General features: G+C 38.5%; 1 protein-coding gene and 2 long non-coding RNA genes across 11 annotated transcripts; 1 reads left to right on the forward strand and 2 right to left on the reverse strand.

Annotated features, from left to right (window-relative positions):
• Window positions 1-1703: 1703 nt before the first annotated feature.
• LOC133733967 (uncharacterized) lies at window positions 1704-6666 on the reverse strand. 6 transcript variants are annotated; one of them, XR_009857993.1, is made up of 12 exons: window positions 6373-6666; window positions 6152-6246; window positions 5611-5743; window positions 5381-5457; window positions 4897-4989; window positions 4581-4691; window positions 3663-3717; window positions 3333-3425; window positions 2812-2870; window positions 2479-2507; window positions 2066-2138; window positions 1704-1879 (listed from the first exon to the last, which is right to left on the reverse strand). It is a non-coding gene; the product is annotated as an uncharacterized LOC133733967 (long non-coding RNA). The 6 variants fall into 6 exon arrangements; XR_009857992.1 differs by having other exon boundaries at window positions 2479-2511; XR_009857989.1 differs by having other exon boundaries at window positions 2479-2511; window positions 2723-2870.
• An 8117-nt stretch (window positions 6667-14783) lies between these two features.
• On the reverse strand, window positions 14784-17019 carry LOC133733934 (uncharacterized). 4 transcript variants are annotated; one of them, XR_009857979.1, is made up of 5 exons: window positions 16659-17018; window positions 16464-16552; window positions 16082-16223; window positions 15559-15769; window positions 14784-15109 (listed from the first exon to the last, which is right to left on the reverse strand). It is a non-coding gene; the product is annotated as an uncharacterized LOC133733934 (long non-coding RNA). The 4 variants fall into 4 exon arrangements; XR_009857980.1 differs by having other exon boundaries at window positions 15559-15616; window positions 15730-16223; XR_009857977.1 differs by having other exon boundaries at window positions 15559-16223; window positions 16659-17019.
• Window positions 17020-19407: 2388 nt separating this feature from the next.
• Window positions 19408-19863, forward strand: LOC133731546 (protein PSY3). The gene is made up of 2 exons (XM_062158912.1): window positions 19408-19496; window positions 19585-19863. Exons 1-2 carry the CDS (start codon window positions 19409-19411, stop codon window positions 19746-19748), a joined length of 252 nt encoding a protein of 83 aa, XP_062014896.1. The 5' UTR covers window position 19408; the 3' UTR covers window positions 19749-19863.
• The last annotated feature ends 371 nt before the right edge of the window (window positions 19864-20234 follow it).

Below are 20234 nucleotides of genomic sequence, written 5' to 3' on the forward strand. Positions count from 1 at the left end.
ACCATACATCGAATAGGTAAGAACTAACTACCCTCTAATTACAATATATTCCATTCCTAATGTTACACCATGACTCACGCTAACACAATATTCAAATGACCCACGTTTATTAGAGTAATTGCAACTCAGTTCCCGACTAATATCCCTAAATTTGGATTAAATTCGTATTTGTTCTTCTGTGAGATCTGATTGCTGAAGATTTGAGAGGTATATGCAGCAGCCATGAGTGATTAGAACTAACAAGAGATTAATGTGGGGAGCCATAAAAGGGTTAAACAAGAAAGCAAACTTTGATTTTGCCTTCATAAAGTTTCCTTGCTAAGAATTTAAGGTTTAGAGGTTGATCCAGAAAACATTCATGGTGACCTGCTTTTGGTCTGGGGTGTTGGTATTTTTTTTTTTTCGAGAAGAATGTTGAAGGATATTCAATTAATGTGTGCCTTACCAAACTAGGATTACTTTCTATAGTTGTAATAGAAGAGAATGTTCTAGATTCCTAGTTCTAATTAGAATAGGATTCTTTGTACTCAAAGATTATGTACTTGTATCCTCTATATATAGAGGCTCCTATTATCAATAAAAGTTACAACTATTCTCCCAATTCTCTCTACAGTTCTCTTTTCCTTAAACACGTTATCAGCACGAGCCCTAACCCTGAAATCAGAAGCCAAAATTTTTCTGCAAAGCATCCTGCTGCTCAACATCAAACCCTAGAACCCCAAAACCTGTACACACCACCCTTGGCCGTGCACCACCTCCATCGCCGCAAGTCCTCCTCCTCCTACACACCCATGTGCCATCATCTTCGAATTCAAGATCAAGACCAAGAAGAAGAACAAGAAAAGAAATCCAAGTAAGTATTTAAGATTAAAGTTCCTGCTTTCGATCTTTAATTTCTTCTTCTTTTTCTTCGGGGACTTGCACCCTCCCTTCTTCTACATCCCACCTTTCTATAACGTGAGTTCGATTCTATAAAAGCGTAATCATGGGGATTCACGCTATATGGACTAAGAGCGTTCGTGAAGCATCGAAATATTACGGACTAAGAGCGTTCGTAAGTTACGAACTAAGAGTGTCCGTGCGCGTCAAAATTTGACCATTCAAACATCATTGTTTCGGTCTAATCCAAATATTCTTGGAAATCGATTTCTTGGTAGCATTAAGGCTCAGAAATCTTATATATATTAGTTTTCGTGGAAGCATTGACTCCGAAACTAATCCGTTCTTGCTTTCCTTTTTAGGATGTCAAACTTGAACAAGCTTGATTTTACTCCATTGAATTCTACGAGCATGGGATATTTCATGTGGCACTACTACAAAAAATGCATTTAAGGACGTTCGAAAAACGTCCTTAAAAACTTTAGATGACACGCAAAAAAAACGTCATCTATCAAGGAGTCATTGTAAGTGTCTTTTAAGGACGTTGGAAAAACGTCCTAAAATGTCTACTAGGACACGTAAAAAGTGTCCTTGTATCTCTAGAAAAATGTCATCTAATGTCTTCTAGGACGTTTTTTAAACGTCCTTAAAACTCGAACAAGCGTCCTCTAATATCTATTAGGACGTTCAAAATATGTCCTCTAATGTTTACTATGACACTAGATAAGTGTCTTTAAATCTAAAAAAGATGTCCTTGTATGTATTATAGGACATCTAAAAAGTGTCAACATAGATGGAAAAAAAACGTCCTTAAAACTTCCATATGAAACAAAAAATATATATATTGAAAACCAATGATCTATGAATGCCATTACTAACCAAAATTATATATTATTGATCAAAGTATTGTTTGAATGAAACCAAATACAAAATTCCTAAAAGTTCCTATCTACATCAATTTCCTCATGGCTAGCTGCACTGCATGCAAGTCATATTTGAACTGCAAAAACGATTAAAGAGGAGTATTACAAAATTTGTCAATGTTAGGACTTAGAAGTAATGCTAAAAAGAACATAACATTCACAACTAATTCATACGCATGAAATACTGTGTTAAAGAGTACATGTCCTAAACATTTTCTAACTACTAATAATGAATACTCGGAACAAAAATGGTAAGAACTAACCTCACAAAATCTTCAAGAGCAGCATAGTGATAAAGATTATAAATAATCAACAAATTTCAAGAGACCTATTAACCTGTAACAAGAAAACTGCAGATTTAGTCACCCAACAAAAAAGGAAATACATTATTTCAACTTCAGAGTCTGATTTTTTTTTTTTCAGGCACCTATAATTGTTTTACCATTTCAACTTCAAAACCATGACATTCAAACATAAAAAGATTACCCTAAGTATATAAATTACACTTAACATGTTGGAACAAAGCCTACAGCTTAGAAAAGCGCTTGACCTTGACACCAAAGGGACAGGGTTGAGAGAGAAAATTACTTTCCAGTACAAAAGAACCAAACAACATTGGTAATCATAATCTTGTACAAGTGCCAATAGATCTAGGATACACTAGACAAAAACTTACCTGCTAAAAACAACATCATCATCCATTAGCTACCTGATGAAAAAGACAGAAGGCTAAGTATTTAAAATACATCATATCAAAGAACAAAGTCTATATGAAAGATGCAAGCTAATATTCAAAGGCCAATAATATATGCTCATTAAGTATTCAACATATGGGAAAATAGGTAGATAAAAAAGTTGGACAAAATTGATAAAATGCAAAAAGTACACAAGTCAAATTGGAAACAACTAAGCTTTCCTACCTAAAATTAGAAGAAAGAAAAAATGGAGAAGATTGAAAAGATAAAGAGCTTGGCCCTTATGGCCAAAAGACTTGCATTAAGGAAATTACGGATATCTGCGAAGATAAACAGCTCCACCATTTTATCCAAAAAGCTTCTTTAAGCAGACCTGCACATAGGGGAAAAAAGTATACTAAACTTGGAGAAAATTTTCAAGAAGAGAAATGGGAATGAATAATATTTTTCATGCTCAACAAACAAACGTATATATGTTGCCTATAGATAAGAGTTAAACAAGAATGTTTAATTTAGTATACAAAACCAAAACATGAAGTTGATGACAGCTACCAAGGTACCAATTGCAATTAAACATGTATATTTAAATTAGAAAGTTGCATGAGCAGCAATACCTCTAAGAGTTGCAGAAATGATATGATTTTACTAACTGAAACTCTATGAACCTTGTGCTCAGAAAAAAATGAATAAAAGGATCAATTAAGACCTATACTTTAGGTGAAACTAGTAACTAGCTTAAGTGAATATTCTAAACATAAAGTCCAAAACTGTAACAGCGCAGAAAAATACGCGAATGAAAGTTTGGCCTTATTCCCATGACTCACTCCCTTCTCACCTTCTATCATATACATTTGATCCCTCTGTTGCCAAGGCCGAATCCATCTCTCCACCAAGTACTACTCTTCTTGATTCTCTCTGCAGCCCTCAACTGAACACAGTAAGTCCAAATTGACCACCTTTAAATTAAAAACACCAAGTACCAAAGGGGAAAACATAAACTAAACCAAAGAGAGATACATCAGTAATTCCACTGTGAATTCAATTATAACAGATTGTATCAATCATCAGATCCAAACCCCTAAAGAAAAATTAAATCCTCTTATGTTTTCAACATTATGTTGTAGCCATCAAATACACACCCTGAAAGAACATATTTAACAAATACCTGTACAGAATCAAGAATTTTCTCAAGTTACTGCTCCATTTGCTCTAGCTAAAACCTGCCACGGAAACGACAGAAAACAAGTTTAGCAGATGTAGGTGTCTCAATTCATTCACATCACCGACCGTGAACTTTTTCTTAACCAAAAACTTAAATCCCGAATTCAAAATCTGCAAACTCATTTAAAATAATATCTAAAATTTTTTAAGCACCAAAGCTCTCAGATCTGGTTGGATCCCAGATTAGTTTCTCTAGAAGATTCTTATGCCCATTCAAACCACTTCGCAGTTAGAACCAAAATAAAGCAAAACCGATATTGCAGATATCAATCAAACAAAATTAGTCACAAATCCAAAAAAGAAAATATAACCCTAGAAAAAAAAAAAAAAAAAAAAACAAGTCAGTAGTGACTTCACACAGATCTAAAGATTGCCAGAAAAGGAGAAAAAGAAAAAAGAAATCCTAGAAAGAGAAACGGCGGAGGGCGAGGGACAAGATCTTACCAGAAACAAACAGGGGATTTGGCAGCATGTGTGTGCAGAAGAGAAGGTTTTATGCATACACAGAGATGACAAGGGGTTCGATGTTGAATGGTTGCTGATCTAGGATTCGGCGGTGATTTCATGAATTCTCACTCGATCGAGAGAGAGAACTGGAGAAGACAAAGTGGAGAGCAGAATGGGCTCTTCTGTTTTCTTTGTTTATTTTGTTCACGTCTCAAAAGGAGAGAAGGCTTCTAAACATTTCTCATTATAGCTAAGGGCCGTGCTATTCAAAATTTTAAGCGTCCTTATTGGGTTACAAGGACGTTGGTTAAAAAATGCGTCATTGTTTAGTTTGGGCCGGTGTCTACGAAACCCATTTCTATAGTAGTGCAACTCACAAAAATTAAAGAGCCAAATTTGGAATAAGTAAACTTACAAGTGTTAAGGCAGCAGTTATTTCCAACAAAACAACATTATTTGCAGTCTCGATCCATAGCGTCATCTAAATTTACCGAGTCTTCTTTGAGTAGCATGCAAGTGACAAGACCTGAATGTGGAAATAAGTAAGATAATAAGCTACTTAATGGTTGCAATAAAAAACTGGTATAAAACTTAAGACTTAAAAGTTGTACCAGGGCATATAAGTGTCTCAATTTTTATCATAGAAATTTAGACAAAAGAACCAACTAATATTGGTAATCATAAACTTGTACAAGTGCCAATAGGTCTAGGATACACTAGACAAAATTTACCTGATCTCCTTGGCCCATCTTCTTTTTGTGTCTTTAGATTTCAATCAAGTTTTGGATCTTTCATTCCCTTGAGAGAATTCTGTTCAGGAGTTTCTTATCCAAGATGCAATCCAAAAATACAAAATCATTTATCAGCCATTTTATTGAGGTCTCAATGAAAAACAAACATAAGTAACCTCACTCTCAAACAAAACTAGAAAAGAAAAGAAAAATTGAACATGTAAATCAATTCTTCACGGAACTGAACTTGGCTAAATCAATTCTCTAATGTGTAACACTTAAATTGTATCTATCAAGGCAGCATATGTTTTGCATTTAATTACCACCTAAAGATTTTTATTTTTTTTTTTATTTTTTTTTTGTGGAGAAAACCTAAAGAAACTTGCTTATTCTTAGAGTTAACAGTCCTTACAGTAATCCAGATTATCATAGAGCTCTGATCTAAAGTTAAAAACTTTGTAAGGTATAAATGATCATGCAGTACCTCTGAACTTCACCAAATTCTGTAGGCTGTAATTGATTCCTAAAGGACTCCTCCATTGAAAGCCCCCCACATGTACACTGCCAGTTCAAAGAAAAAAATTCATATAGGACAGAACTTATCTATAGTTCATAAATCATGTTTCAGTTGGAGGACTTAAGAACCTACATCAAAGATAAAAACACAATAAATAATAGAGTTAAGAGTAAATTATTAGAGACAGATAGAAGTACCTCGAGTCCAAATTACATTCCATGAGATAAGCCTTTGTCACAACAGCAATACTTATGCTGTTGTTATCATCACCACTTGTGCTATTGCTATCATCACCATGTTTGATAACAATTGCAGCAGTACCAATGAAACCTAATATCACACACTAGAGAGAATAAAACCAAAAGCAAAGAACAAAGAAGGAGAAAGAGGAAACTTACAAACAACAGCAGTTAGCAATTCATCATAAGTAAAACTGACGAAAAATAAAACAGAAGCATATTGCAGCAACAAAGATTGCACATTTATAGCCAAAAAAAAAAAATAGAATAAACAAAAATGTCAAGAATTTTACACCAAAATCCACACAACATTGCAGCAAACTTATTTCTCCCGAAATCCATGCAATATTTACAATTACAGAAGTATAAGTATATCCTCTGACAGAACAAACATTGACCCTATAAGAAATAAAAATAAATGCATACATATATCCTGATACCCAGTAGTCATAGACATTATATTACATGTTCACATCAGCAAGAACATAATAATAGATACCTTGCTTGTCATAAGGAGCCAGATCTGACCCAGGGATTCTACTATATGGAGGGTTTGGTGGCAATGAATATCTCTCTTCTTTTTCTTCCCTGCACCTGCCAATGCAAATACAACTGATAAGTGCAAAGACTCAAGATTTTCTACGAGAAAAATCCTAAACTATCAACAAGAATAGTTTGTACACAAAAATCTCTAAAACCAATTCAAAACATAAACTCTACCTGAATTTTGATCTTTGATTGACTAAGGATTCCACTCCTCAGCTATTCTATGACTCTGGATTTTGGATGGCAGGGAAGAAAATTAGGGTTTTACCGAGTGATGAGGAATAGTGATGGTCGATGCACCGAGATGAGAAAGAGTAGTGAATTGCTTACTGATAGGACGAAATTAAGTGAAAATTTGATAATGAAATTGAGGGAAGGTGAAGGAGAAGGGTTTGCATCTGAGAGGGAACGCGAAAAAGGCTAAAGCAATTTGGGGGAAAGTGTCCAACTAAAGCGTAGGTCTGTATAGAGTGGATCGAATACCTTTTATATTTTTTGTGGTCAACTATTAAGGTTTTAGGGTATTCTGTGGTTCGAACCCCAAACCTCTGAGGCTGTTTAGACGCGTTGGCTTTTGTGCAACATCTCCTGTTTTTGCTTTTGGAGTGCTGCCGTGTTGTTGACGTCGTAACATGGGTACAAGGACATCGAGTAAAAAAAAACGTCCTTAAAAAAATTAGTGGGTGTCCCCAATATGGTTTTCTGTAGTAGTGTGGGCTCATAATGTTGAGCTCCACCTAATTTCCCTTGATTTATTGTCTACAATCTAAGAGCCCTGTTCTAAAGGAACCGCTCAAGACTCTCAAACTGAGATAGATAATTCCAGGGCACTTACCCTGATGAAGCGCCACATAGAGATGGCACTCTAGTTTGAGTACATGAATGAGGATAGCACTAGAAACCTTTGGGTAGCGCTTCGTGAACGTTTTAGTTAACATTCACGATCTTTCGAACTTAGAAGCACGATGGAATAATCTCTGCTTCTCTAACTTTGAAATAGTTATGGAATATTGTTCGGAAGCACAATTGATTGAGAAAACCCTAACTACCTTCCCCGTCATTGAATTAAGATTCTCTTAATTCTATCAAATCTTAATCAACGAAGGACGGATCACAAATCTCCATAAGCTAATTGGAGTTATGGTTTGTGTTGAAAGGCACAACCACGAATTTGCGAATATAGAATTTGGTAGGCCTCAAGATGGCTACCATGAGCACCGTTCAATGGCTAGAAGAAGTCGCCATGGACAATATGATCCATATGATCAACCTGCTCAAGAAGGTAATCTCCAAAACTGGTGAATACATGACCAAAGGAGTCATGACGTTGAGGGTATAAGGGTTGGACACCATGGCGCCACTTTTGGCCATGGTGATGCTATTCCAACGCCATTGGTCCTAGGGACCATATGTATTGTGTCAATACACCTCAATCAAGAGAGCATCATCTTCATGGTATTTTATGGAGTATCTGATCAACGGTGATCATGACATCGAGTTAAAGGAGACTTTAAATCTGGCGATGAAGATAAAATGCCGCAGATTTTTCGTATAGTCTTTTATTTTCCAAGAATTATGTAATGGCAATTATGCCTTAAATTAATAAATGAGAATTGTCTTAACTCTTTCTCACTAGACTCACCCAATTAAGAATGATGTCTAGTAAACTAGTTGAGATTAGTAGTACTTAAGTGAGTTTTGCTCCACCGACATCTCTTCTTACTTTCCTGGTCATGTTTAATTGGAGTTACCGAAAGAATTGAGTAATTACAATTTGTCTAAATTTGATTTTTACTTTGGATTAGATTTTGGTCCAGAAACTTTGATGTAATCATTGGCTATTATTATTAATAAAGTATCAATTCTTTAATTCGAACTTTATTATTCTAAAGATATAAGAGCCACTGGTTTTTATGTGGAGACACATAGTAAGAATGGACATAAGTTCATTTGCATTACTTCTAATGACTACGGACGAAAATGAGTATTAGAGAAGCTTATGTGTCGCTCTAGTAGGTTATATGTAACCACTATTCAAGTAATTAAGTCCAATGACATTATAAGAGATGACCTTTGGGACACCAACACATATAGGCTTTGACATGACCGTTTGGGACACCCAGGTCATGATGATCTGTAATACTAAAGACTTAACACGGACATCCCTTCTTCAGAATGAAGAGAAGTAAGAATCAAAAGTCGATTCAAAGAGAGCATTGCACCGCTGTCGCGCCTTGGGGTGCCGCCGCCATGCACCCGGCTAGCCAACGCCAGCGCCGTGATTTCCCCGCGGCAAAATCATGGCTTTGACGCCATGTATGGAGACTTGGCTCATCTCTCTACTTCTTAAAGTCAATTATGACATTGTGGCTCAACCAAAACCTTCATTGGTTGATTATAAGGCCAATCTTTCGTTTTGTAAAGCCTGTTTTTTAAGATCGAGACCATCCTATGCAAAGGACACTAAAGAAATATATTTCCATTCGTACATAGAATCCAAGGGGATTCTGTGGATCAATTCAACCAACTTGCGGACTGCTTAGATGTTTTATGCTGTTGGTTGATGTGCGGACATGCTAGTCACGTGTCGCGCTATCGTCCACTTGTAATGCTGCTTATGATAAACTCCTGGCCTAGATCATATGGCTACGGGCTCACTACCCGGATCATCCCATTCAGTCAATTCGACTTGATAATGCTAGAGAGTTTACATAAAAAAAAATTCAATGACTATTGCATATCATTGGGAATTGATATTAGGGATCATATTCCCATGTACACACCCCAATGGTCTCACGGAAAAGCCACCATTAAACTACTACGATGGTAGCCCGGACATTGGTAATGCGCACCAATATTTCCGTTTGGGGTTATGCAATATCGCATGCAGCTATGCTAATTCGTCTACGACCCATAACCAGTGTTCTAAAACTCGGCCGCCTAGGCGCTGGGCGGCAGCAGACCGAGGCGAGTAACGGCAAATCGGAAGCCTTAGGCGGATAGAATTTGGGTGGCCGCCTAGGCGGCCTGGGCGTCCGCCTGGGCGTTCTGGAGTTGTTGGACAATTCAACTTCAGTTCTACCTCTCTCTCTCTCTTACCTCTATTTAATTAAATAAATAGTTAATTAAATAAATATACAATCAAGTCAAGGTATATTCCAGCTTGCTAACTACAACAACTTAACAAGCTAAACACACATCCCACACATCCCAGACAAATCCGAGCTCCACCATAACTCCATAGGTCATTGCACACACAACCATTGATTACAAAGTTCCAATACCAGCCACAGATTTCAATCCACACAACAAGAACCAAACTACCACACAAGAATTCGAATTATACCTTCGGAAGTCAGAAATCCCTTGAATCAACCCAAGCTTAGTTTCCCCAAGCTCACTGCCAAAACTAGAATGGTGATGAACTGATGATTCGTCGGGCTACAGCCTGGAAGGCTTCACAATACCTCGCCTAGACCACAGGTGGCCTAAACGGTGGCCGGAATCACCAGAAATTGTAGAGGTCGTCTGAGAAGTCTCGGAGCTTTCAGTCGTCTAGTCTCCTTCTCCGTTCAGTGCATGTACAATCCAAGGATAGGAGGTTTCTGGCGACAGCGAGACGAAGAAGATACCGGTGGTCCGCCGCTGTGCCGTGGCCGGAAGGAGTGGCGCCGGTCGGGTCGTGCTTCGGGTCTGAGAGCACCGAGCTCTCGGGCTCTCTCTCTCTCGAGCTTATTCTCTCCCTCTCTCTTTGATCTGATCAACAACTTTGATCTGATAACCAGCTATAAATAAATTGGTCCATTTAACAATGGACGGCCCAGATCAAGCAGTGAGGGGATCCATGTCACATCGCTCCACCAAATTTCCATTTAATTTATTTTTTATTTGAGGAAGATAAATATTTAGTTTATTACTCTTTAAGTCTTTATAAGTTTATATTTTTTTAATTATATAAATAAAAGTTATAAAAATAAAATTAAAATTAAAAAATTACAAAACCGCCTAGGCGCTCCTCCCTAGCCCACCGCCCGACTAGCGCCTAGCGATTTTCGAACCTTGCCCATAACCACTCAACCTTTATTTGCGTTACAGTTAGTAACTGGGTGCGGGTCTAATATCTAGTATTTATGCATATTTGAGTGTGCGGTTTAAGTGCCAATCACACCGCCACAACGCATCAAAATGGGTCATTGCAACAAATGCATATTTGTGTTGGATATAAATCTCCAACTATAAGTCCGCTATGTAGAACACCTGACAGGCGATCTCTTTACCGCTAGATTTGTGGATTGTCACTTTGATGAGACAGTCTTCCCGTCGTTAGGGAGAGATTAGAACGTCAACGTTCAACAAGAATGACAGGAATTGTCGTGATCTGTCCCCACTATGTCTCATCTTGATCCCCTAAAAGTGACGAGATCACATATACCTGCTGCAAACATGCCTGCAAGGATTGATGTCCCCACAAAAGGACACGGTGCCACCCAGAGGAGATGGGTACGGTACCACCACCATGGATGGTGGTATGGTGACACCACAAGGTGGCATAGTGGCATCATAGGCCATGTGTTCCGCTAGAGAGTGTAGGAGACCCATATGTTTGATGGATTCTCGCCCTAGGAAGAGAGCGAGTTTGGCACAACTTGATCCATTGATCATTAATATTCAAAATCCGTCTCATGAGAATATTATGGATTGTGGTTATGTCCAAGAGACATCGTTGGGGGACGCCTCAATGTTAGAACCAATTTCTGAGAATATAAAGATCTCTACAAACTACACTAGTGTACATGAGGACGTGGGATTATTGAGATCAATGACATCGGACCTTACTCCGTTGAAGAATGCCAATGTAGAGAAAATTGGCCTAAATGGAAAGATGTTGTCCAGGTTGAATTGGATTCACCAACGAAGAGGAAGGATTTCGGGCCTGAGATGCCAACACCTTCTAACATAAAACTTGTTGACATTAATAGGTCTTCGTTAGATAGCGTGATGAGAAAAAGATATGGTAATCTCACCTTATTGCGCAAAGCTTCTCACAAAACGCCCTGGAATCGACTACGAGAAGACATATTCTCTCGTAATGGATGTCATTGCAGTCCACTACCTTGTCAGTTTGGTAGTTTCTAAATAACTTAACATGCAGCTTACGAATGTGGTCACTACGTATCTTCAGGGGGATCTAGATACGGAATATAATGAAGGTTCTTATGGACTTCATTTACCTAAATCAAGTGGCTCTAGACCATGGAGCGCGTTTGCAATGAGTTTGAAACGCTCACTAATTAAAGTGACTACTTGATTGGGAAGGGATATGATGTACTATGCCCACGCGTTTTCATGATAAGTTCCGGATTTGCAATTGTCATGATTTATGTTTATGAACATAATTTGAACCTTTGAGAGTTAAGGGAAACGCTGAACACCTGAAATCCGAGTTTGAGATGAAGGACCTTAGGAGAACATGGTTTTGTCTAGATTTAGAACTTGTATACCGTGTCAATGAATGCTTTGGCATTTTGATAAAGTCAAGATGCACTCCCATGTCCGTCCGTAGTCTTGACCTTAAGAGGGATAATTTTTGTCCCAGGGATGATGACGAAGACGTGTTAATTGGTAGAAGTGCCTTACCTAAGTGCAATAGGCGCATTATTATACTTAACACAATACAAGACCAGACACCTCATTTGTTATGAACTTATTGGCTAGATGTAGCCCTGCGCCAACGCGATGCCATTAAAATGGTGTAAAGACAATCTTTTGATACTTAAATAGTACGATAGATATGGGCTTGTTTTATCCCTACAGAGAGAAAAAGAATGACGAAAGAATGGGATCGGACCCCATTAGGCATAATGCCGCCGTCCCCACTGCCATGACCGGCGAGATGGCCGGCGCCGGTACCACTAAGAGTGGCCGGCGCGCGTCACCCTCTTCCCCTCCGTCAAAATGATGGTGATGTTTTGCTGATGCAGGGTATCTCTCTTACCCTTACAAATGTCCCTCCCAAACAGGTTATGTCTTTACCATAGGAAGCACCGCGATATCTTGGAGGTCTACAAAGCAGACATTTGTCGCTACTTCCTCGAATCATGCAGAGATTATTGCTCTACATGGAGCCGTGCGTGAATGCATATGGCTAAGGTCTGTAACTAGGCATATTTGAGGAATTTGTGGTTTGAAGTCTACCACAGATGAACCTACATGCATATATAAGGATAATGCAGCTTGTATCGAACAAATGAAGTTAGGTTTCATCAACGGCGACAACACCAAGCATATATCGCTTAAGTTATTTCATTATCAGCAATAACATACACTTCTAAAGATTGAAGTGACTCAAATCTGATTAGAGGATAATGTAGCGGACTTCTTTACTAAGTCATTTCCTAAATCCACTTTCAAGAAACATGTAAAGAGTATCGAATTAAGAAAGTTATCCGAACTCCCATGATTGTAGCAATCAGGGAGAGATGTCGACATCAGGGGGAGGTATGATATCTACATGTTTGATCTCGAAGAGTGAAAGGCGTGTTGTACTCTTTTTCTCCTCCTCGAGGTTGTTTTTTATTACTCGAGCAAGGTTTTTAACGAGGCAACATTTGAAGCGCCATGGTGTCACGATGACATCACGTTTGGACCGCACAAGGGGGAGTGTTGAAGGATATTCAATTAATTAATGTGTGCCTTACCAAACTAGGATTACTTTCTATAGTTGTAATAGGAGAGAATGTTCTAGATTCCTAGTTCTAATTAGAATAGGATTCCTTGTACTCAAAGATTATGTACTTGTATCCTCTATATATAGAGGCTCCTATTATCAATAAAAGTTACAACTATTCTCCCAATTCTCTCTACAGTTCTCTTTTCCTTAAACAAAGAAAGAAATTTTCATTAATAAACTACCAAATTACAAAGCAATGGAATGACTGGTTGTGGCCTCAAGACCATGACACACATTTCTACAAACATTAATAGTTACGGGTCTGTCACTATGAATGACATCCATGAACCAAATAGGTTCAACCCTGAACCAACCTTTTCGCCCATAACCTCGGGCTACAATGAAAGTAAACCAATCCCGAATGTAACGATACAACCTTGCCACCAACATTAAGACGAACCACTTTACCCTCTTCCACACCGTGTCCAAAAAAACAACCAGACCACGTACAAGGACAATGCACCATCATGTTGACAACCAGAAGGCACCGAAATTAGATCACATAGTTCCTGGGAACAACACCATAATAATGGCACAACGACAAGACCAAGACACCAATACCCTAGCTCAAATGAGTAGGGACTTATTATACCTAGCCAAAAACTAAAAAATAAAGACCTAATAAAATAAAACATTAAAACATTACTTTGTCACGATTTGCAATCCTCTCCACCGATGTCTACTCTAGCCTTCCGGTGAAAACTGCAATGTAAAGAGGAACCATGATGCCAAAAACCTGGATCCTAGTATACAAGAATTTTGACCTAGGATAACCCGACCATCTCTGTTGTTGATGTAACCACCTAAGGAGAACATCATCGAGAAACCCCTGACCAACGCCAACTATCACCCACATAAACTCAATTGGCCACATAAACTCACCCAATTGCATGTCCCCAGAACATGATTTCTTCCAACAATTAAGCCCACCTACCAAAGCTCCATGAATCCAAGAACACACCAGGACCACCAACCCCCTCGTTGTATCCCAAGTTTCCAATGTACCCAAACACAATCATAATCCACATCAACCAAAAGACGATCGAGTCATCAAACCCCAGCATACTAGTTACCAAATTCCTCCAATGGTACCATCTCCCAACCAATCGTTGTCGGACAGTTACCAGCACCACTCGATCCATGGCGTGAAACCATGATCTAGCCACTAGCCACTAGCCACTAGCCACCAGTCCTTCAAAGACCACTAGGAATTTACGCAGTGCAACGTCGCCGCCATCTGAGAAGAAAAATGAAAATTGTGCAGCACCCACGATCAAAGAAGAACCAAACCAAATAGATGAAACAACGCATGTCCGGCTGCGCCTACCTTACGCCAACGCGACAAGACGCCGATGCCAACGCGGTAGGGCCGCTGGACAAGTAGCCGCCTAACCTTAGTAAAACTCAAACCCTAGAACGCCTTCTCAAAGTCACTCCCTGAGGTGTCGGTATTCGGTAAGAAGAGAGATGAATAAAACCCACATGGTGCACATCGCAGGTTCTGATAAGTAGAACCACTACAACAATTATAAGCAAGAGCCACTTACCATGTGTGTGGCTTTATACAGAAAACGACAAGCAGAAGACACATATATTCGTGTCCAATGCCCAAAGCAACGCTGCAGCCACAGTTAAGACTATCAGTGCGCTGTGGAGCCGTTGCCATCCTTCAAATGTGCCACACTACCAGTCTTTCGTGGGTATTATCAATTATGACAATGGGGGACCCACAATTAAGTGTGCCAAAAGAAATCCATTTTAACAATATTTTATTGGGTTCAATACCCACCATTGCAAACCGTGACTATCTCTATTTGCAATTAAAAAAAATTATTAAAATAAAAAGACCACTAAATCAATCATCCCAAAATATTTAATTATAAATTTCCTGAAACCATTCAATTACAACTTTAGATTTCTCAACACATGAAAGAAACAAGAGCATTTCACTAATAATTATGGTACCAAGGATCAAACTGTAAAACATGTAAGATCAATTGCCAACTTCTAGCAACCACATAATAATGCATACAGAACCTAAGAATATTTTGTATACCAGCTTTGCCTCATTTATGCTGCAACCTTATGTGCAATTGTCTTAATAGCGCCTTCTTGATATCCTGGAACAGCTACACTTGCTGAGCCAAATTTAGCAGCAAGTCCCAACGAGCATTTTCACATCTGTAGGATCAATCATACGCAATCAGTTGCTAAAAATAACAAGCATGGCAAACCACTAGCACCACAGTGCAAAGCATGAGTTTTAGTTTATAATTTGAGGTTAACATATTTAACTCCATAACTCCACAACTCCATATATATAGCATTTATGTTATCAGTTCTGGTGTTTCCCTGACTTCAGATATTCATCAGGCGTTTGCACACCACGATCAATATCATCACAGTTCAAATAGCATCTGAATTGATAAGATAGCAGTGAAAAAACACTTCAAACACAAAAATAGATTGATGTAGGTTGAAACCCAAGTCACCAAAAAAGAATTGACTAAACACATAATCTCAGTAGATAACTAGATACACATAATAGTTTGCTTGTAACCATGCATTGCATCTATGAAGGTTAATCAAACCACATAGAAGTTTAAAGAAAATTGTCAACAAGTATTTACCTCATAGTTTGAATCACAATAACTTCAGCAGCTCGTACTTAAGTATGAAAGCAAATTACTGAAACAATAGAGGGAAAACAATAATGAATTATACCTAAACTACACTACCATAAAAAAGCAGAAAATAGAGTATTCCACTATTCCAAGAGTGAAGTTAGTGAAATGAAAAACCTGGGTTGAAGAGTTCTTCTAACAAAAGTCATAGCACCACCTGACAAAAAAAATTTCAAGTTTGATTTCAGAAGAACTGTAAAATATAATGAAAGTTGGTCAATTGAATAAAGGAGCATATCAATAGTTTGAGAACAGATGTTGTATAGGAACTAAAAATGATTTCAAGAGTTGTATGCATGTCCAAGTAAGGCACAAAAAAATCTAATAGATTCAAGAGAAGATGAATGACATAATTAAGAGTACTATAAGGCAGTGAAAATTATCCACAAGAATTACAGAGAATTCATGTTCAACTTAAAATGGAACTTAAGAGATTGGTGAAACAATACCCATTTCTGAAATTTCATACCTGATAATCAAACAGATAATCAATCAAGATTCTTAAGAGTTTCAATTGCCACTGCAACTGTACTCGAGTCCACAGTACATGAACAACATATTAGAATTTTAATTTCAATTAAAGCAACCTCAATCTCCACTAGTATTGCAACCTGGAAGCAATTAATTGATCAAAGAGATGTCAAAAGGAAAAAAAAAAAAAAAAGATCAAACATTGATCGAATAGAATAACAAGCACAACTTAAAACCCCAAAGTTCAAGTTTAATGATTCAATTCAGATGTCAAACAATAAGTGTAAATTAAAGCCCGGGCAGAATAAAGTTCCATACTTGAAGCACCTGAGATCAATTTCTGGGAATTATAATAAGGGAAAAAAGGAAGAAAGATTTACATATATATAGAGAGAACTGAATTGGTGACCCAATTGTGAGAAGCCGCAGAGAAAGAGTTGCGGATCGACGGCTGCAGAGGAGAGTCAACCTACAAGGTGCCAAGCAAACGAGGCCAAGCTTGCATTATGCCATTATCTTTCAATTTATATTAACAAATATAATTACTTGTAATCAGAGAACAGATTCAAACTGACCCATAAAAATCTCAAACAAATCCTCAGTGGCATCAGATTTGGAGGAGACGGAGATGTGTCGGTGACTGATGTACCATCAGATTTGCAGAAATGGATTGAGATACCTCAGTGGGTAGATCTTAGCTGGCTTTTTTTTTTGGCAAGAGGTAGATCATAGCTTGGTGGATAGATCTAAGAGGGAAGATTGCGAGGGTTTTACTCTCGGATTGAAAACAATACCGACAGAGAAAGAGAGTGATGAATCGAAATTCGTCATTAACACTTGTGATTTTGAACAAGGGAGAGTCATGTTTGTTTCTCTCTCCGGTTTGGCTCGATAAACAAAGGGATACCAATTTCTTATTGCGTTGGTCCAAGAAAGTCAGCATTAATACTACATGTAGATATCAAGTTTTAGGGTAGGAAGAACGCGCCTCACGCGCGGAGAAAAAACCAGAGGGAGATCGAGAGTGCTCTCTCCCGGCCGAACGCCGCCGGCGCCCCTGCCGCTGCGTTCCGGTCCGGGAGAGGATGTTCCCATGGGCTTGCGGCGTTGTTCTTGGGCGGAGGCCTGGCTCAGGGATGGAGGAAGGCGCGATGATGGCTGCATCTGGATCTGGGGAGTGGCTGAGGAGTGAGTCTGGGCCAGCGTTGGATCGTGGTCGGATTGCGGAGGCGTCTGACGCTGATCGGAAGGTGTGGCGGGATCTACGGTTTGCTGTTGCGGATCGGTGGATTGTTGGTGCTCTGTTGTTGCTTGTTTTCGGATCCTTTCGTAGATCCATGGGTTTTGGGTGTTTGGATCTACGGAGTTGTGCGAGAATAGGCTGGCGGGGGAGCGCTGGTGCTGGGGATCCGACGCTGGTGGTGGAGAGGCAGGAGTGGTGTGGATGCGACGGTCCAGATGCGGTGGCTGTCAGGGATCTTCGGCGTGGTGTGATTTGCCGGCGGGACACGATTTGCCGGCTACTTCTGGCGTCTCGGCTAAGTTTGGCGTGCAGGCTCCGGCGGCATCCTTGGTGGATTGCGGTTCTGTCTTGGTGGATCGCGGCGCTGGATTTTTGTGGTCGGTGGTGGTTGGGCCGGGTCTTTGTGTTTGGGCCTCGCGGTTTGCTTGGGTTTTTGTGTTTAGTTTTTTCTGTTGTTTTTGTTTGTTTGAGTTGTTTAGTTTTCTGCAGTTGTTCTGTTGTTGCTTTGTCGGAAATAAGCTCCAACCGTGTTCTGGTTGGAGCCAGTGGCCTGTGTGCCAGTCTTTGCACCTTGTGTGCCAGTTTTGCTCTAGGTAGGCGGCGAGTTCCTTGCCCTTGCAAATGGTCGCTGCCTCCTAGTAGCAAAGTGAAACTATGTGTCACTGGAAGTTGTTTCCAGTGGCATCATGATAGGAAAGCTGTGCTTATGGTAGTTATGCTTTGCTGCATTCGAGTTGCAGATCAAGTTATCTTTCCGTTGTGTCACCGCTGCATTTATGCAGTTAAAGCAAATAGAGTCGCCAGTAGAGCGCTCTTTGCTAGTTGGTGCGTTGTTGAGTACAAGCATTTAGTAGAGTCTCAGGATAGTATTTCAGGTTGTTCTACTTATTGTAATCAGGGGTTTAGGCTCAATGTCCCCCCCTTGTATTCGACAGTTTCTCTAATCATGGCTACTAAGGCTTGAGGGCTGCCGCACCGCCCTTTTCTCAAAAAAAAAAAAAAAAAAGAAAGTCAGCATTATGAAAAATCAAAATGAAAAAGAAATGTTTCAAGTAGGGCCACAAGAGCTTATAAAACTATAAACTATTCCATACCCACGATTACAAATTATTTAGTGGAGTGAAGGGACACAGAAAAATTTCGATATAGGGCCATGCCAAAAATTAGCCCCATCTCCACCGTCATTTCTATCTGTGGCAAAACAAATGTGGCCTTTGCCCGTGTTTGTAGTAGTGAACCCACAACATATACACACCATTTCAACATTGGTGCCAAATTTTACCAATAAGAAATGGTCAAGTCCCACTATCAATCTGTAAATAGAGGGGTCGGTCGAAAATGATAAACTACACGAGGCTTGTCACCATTGCATAAAATGTGTCAATAAAAATAGTATCATTTGCTCACTTTTGTGGTCATGTGGATTGACATCTCTTTCGATTAAAAAAAAGATAATTGACGTATAAGAATTAATAAATTCTAATTTTCAATATTCCATATTTTTTTCCTTCAAAGGAAGGCTGTTTAATGGATTGTTGAGAATTTGACTACTAAACCCTTCTTGTTTGGTATATAAGATATTTTTGACTATTTTATCTTCACTATATTTGGTTTGCTTTATTTTGAGTTTTGTCCTTGTAAGGAATAATATATGTTTATTGGGTTTTGATTTTTTTTTTTTTAAGTTAAAAACATAAATGAGCAAATCTCAGTCAAAATGTAAAAGCTGAAGGACATAAGAGGAGAACTGACTACACCATATACTATTTTCAGATAATTTCTAATCTAGATGAGCGAAATGGTCAGCAACCAAATCTACCTCTCTGTAAATATGAGTTAAGGAAATATTGGCGAAATAAGTAGAAAGATGATTGATATCCACAAAAAGCGTCAAGACTCTCCAAGACACCTTATAGATACTTCTTTTTTTTATGACCCTTGCATGTAGATACGTTTCATCATCATAATTAGTAATAAAGAGTCACAATCAACCCCCTATGGGAATAATTTAACCACCCGTTTTGCTTAATATATAAGTTAAGATGTTGTTTTGGAACGCAGGGAAAAAGAATGAATATGAATATGGGCTTTGGAGGAAGTCGAGTGTGCATGTTTCTCTTGCTTGTCTATGCCTTAAGCTCTTCTGCCAGGAACTTGATTCCATTTCCAGGTATATACACACACAATTAATTATCTATGTTCTTGGTATTATCTATTTTTTGTTTTATATATGTTTTTGTCTGGTTATATTATTGTAGATCGTGAGATGGTAGTGATCAAGAGCACGGAGGGCATATCCATGGGACTAGACGACTATCCTGACCCAGGTCCTAATCCTCGACATGATCCGCCCCCTTCTCATCCCGCTCCCCCTAATGGCAAATCCGGCAAAGTTGACGGTGACAAGGATGATGGTGCATGACATCGAAAGGGCATTAACATACAGAGAGTTACCTACATATTAATACAAGTCTATCTTCATTTCAAATAATGATAAAATAATGTGAGATTTTCCGACATACTAAAGAAAACTCTCGTGTGAATTACATGCGATATAGAAGGCACTCGTTAATTCTGTAACTTGTGTCTCATTTACATCGATCTATGGATCTATGAAGTGTGGCTATATCATATAATTAGACGAGAGTTATATATATCATTTGCATTTTTGTGGATCCAATTTAATTTTTGACTTTTCTAATTAACTTGTTAGTGTTCATCCAAAAAAAAAAATTGTTAGTGTAACAATTATTAGTTATCTTCCATTAATTTCATATTAAATTTATGTACAAACAATTATTTTGCACCACAACCCTGACTATATGAATATGTATTTTTTATAATATATTTTCATAATTTGTAAGAACCCAACAAATTTCGAATTCATATACATGTGTTTATGCAAGAG

This window comes from Rosa rugosa, chromosome 2, assembly GCF_958449725.1.
Source record: "Rosa rugosa chromosome 2, drRosRugo1.1, whole genome shotgun sequence".
Lineage (NCBI taxonomy): Eukaryota > Viridiplantae > Streptophyta > Magnoliopsida > Rosales > Rosaceae > Rosa > Rosa rugosa.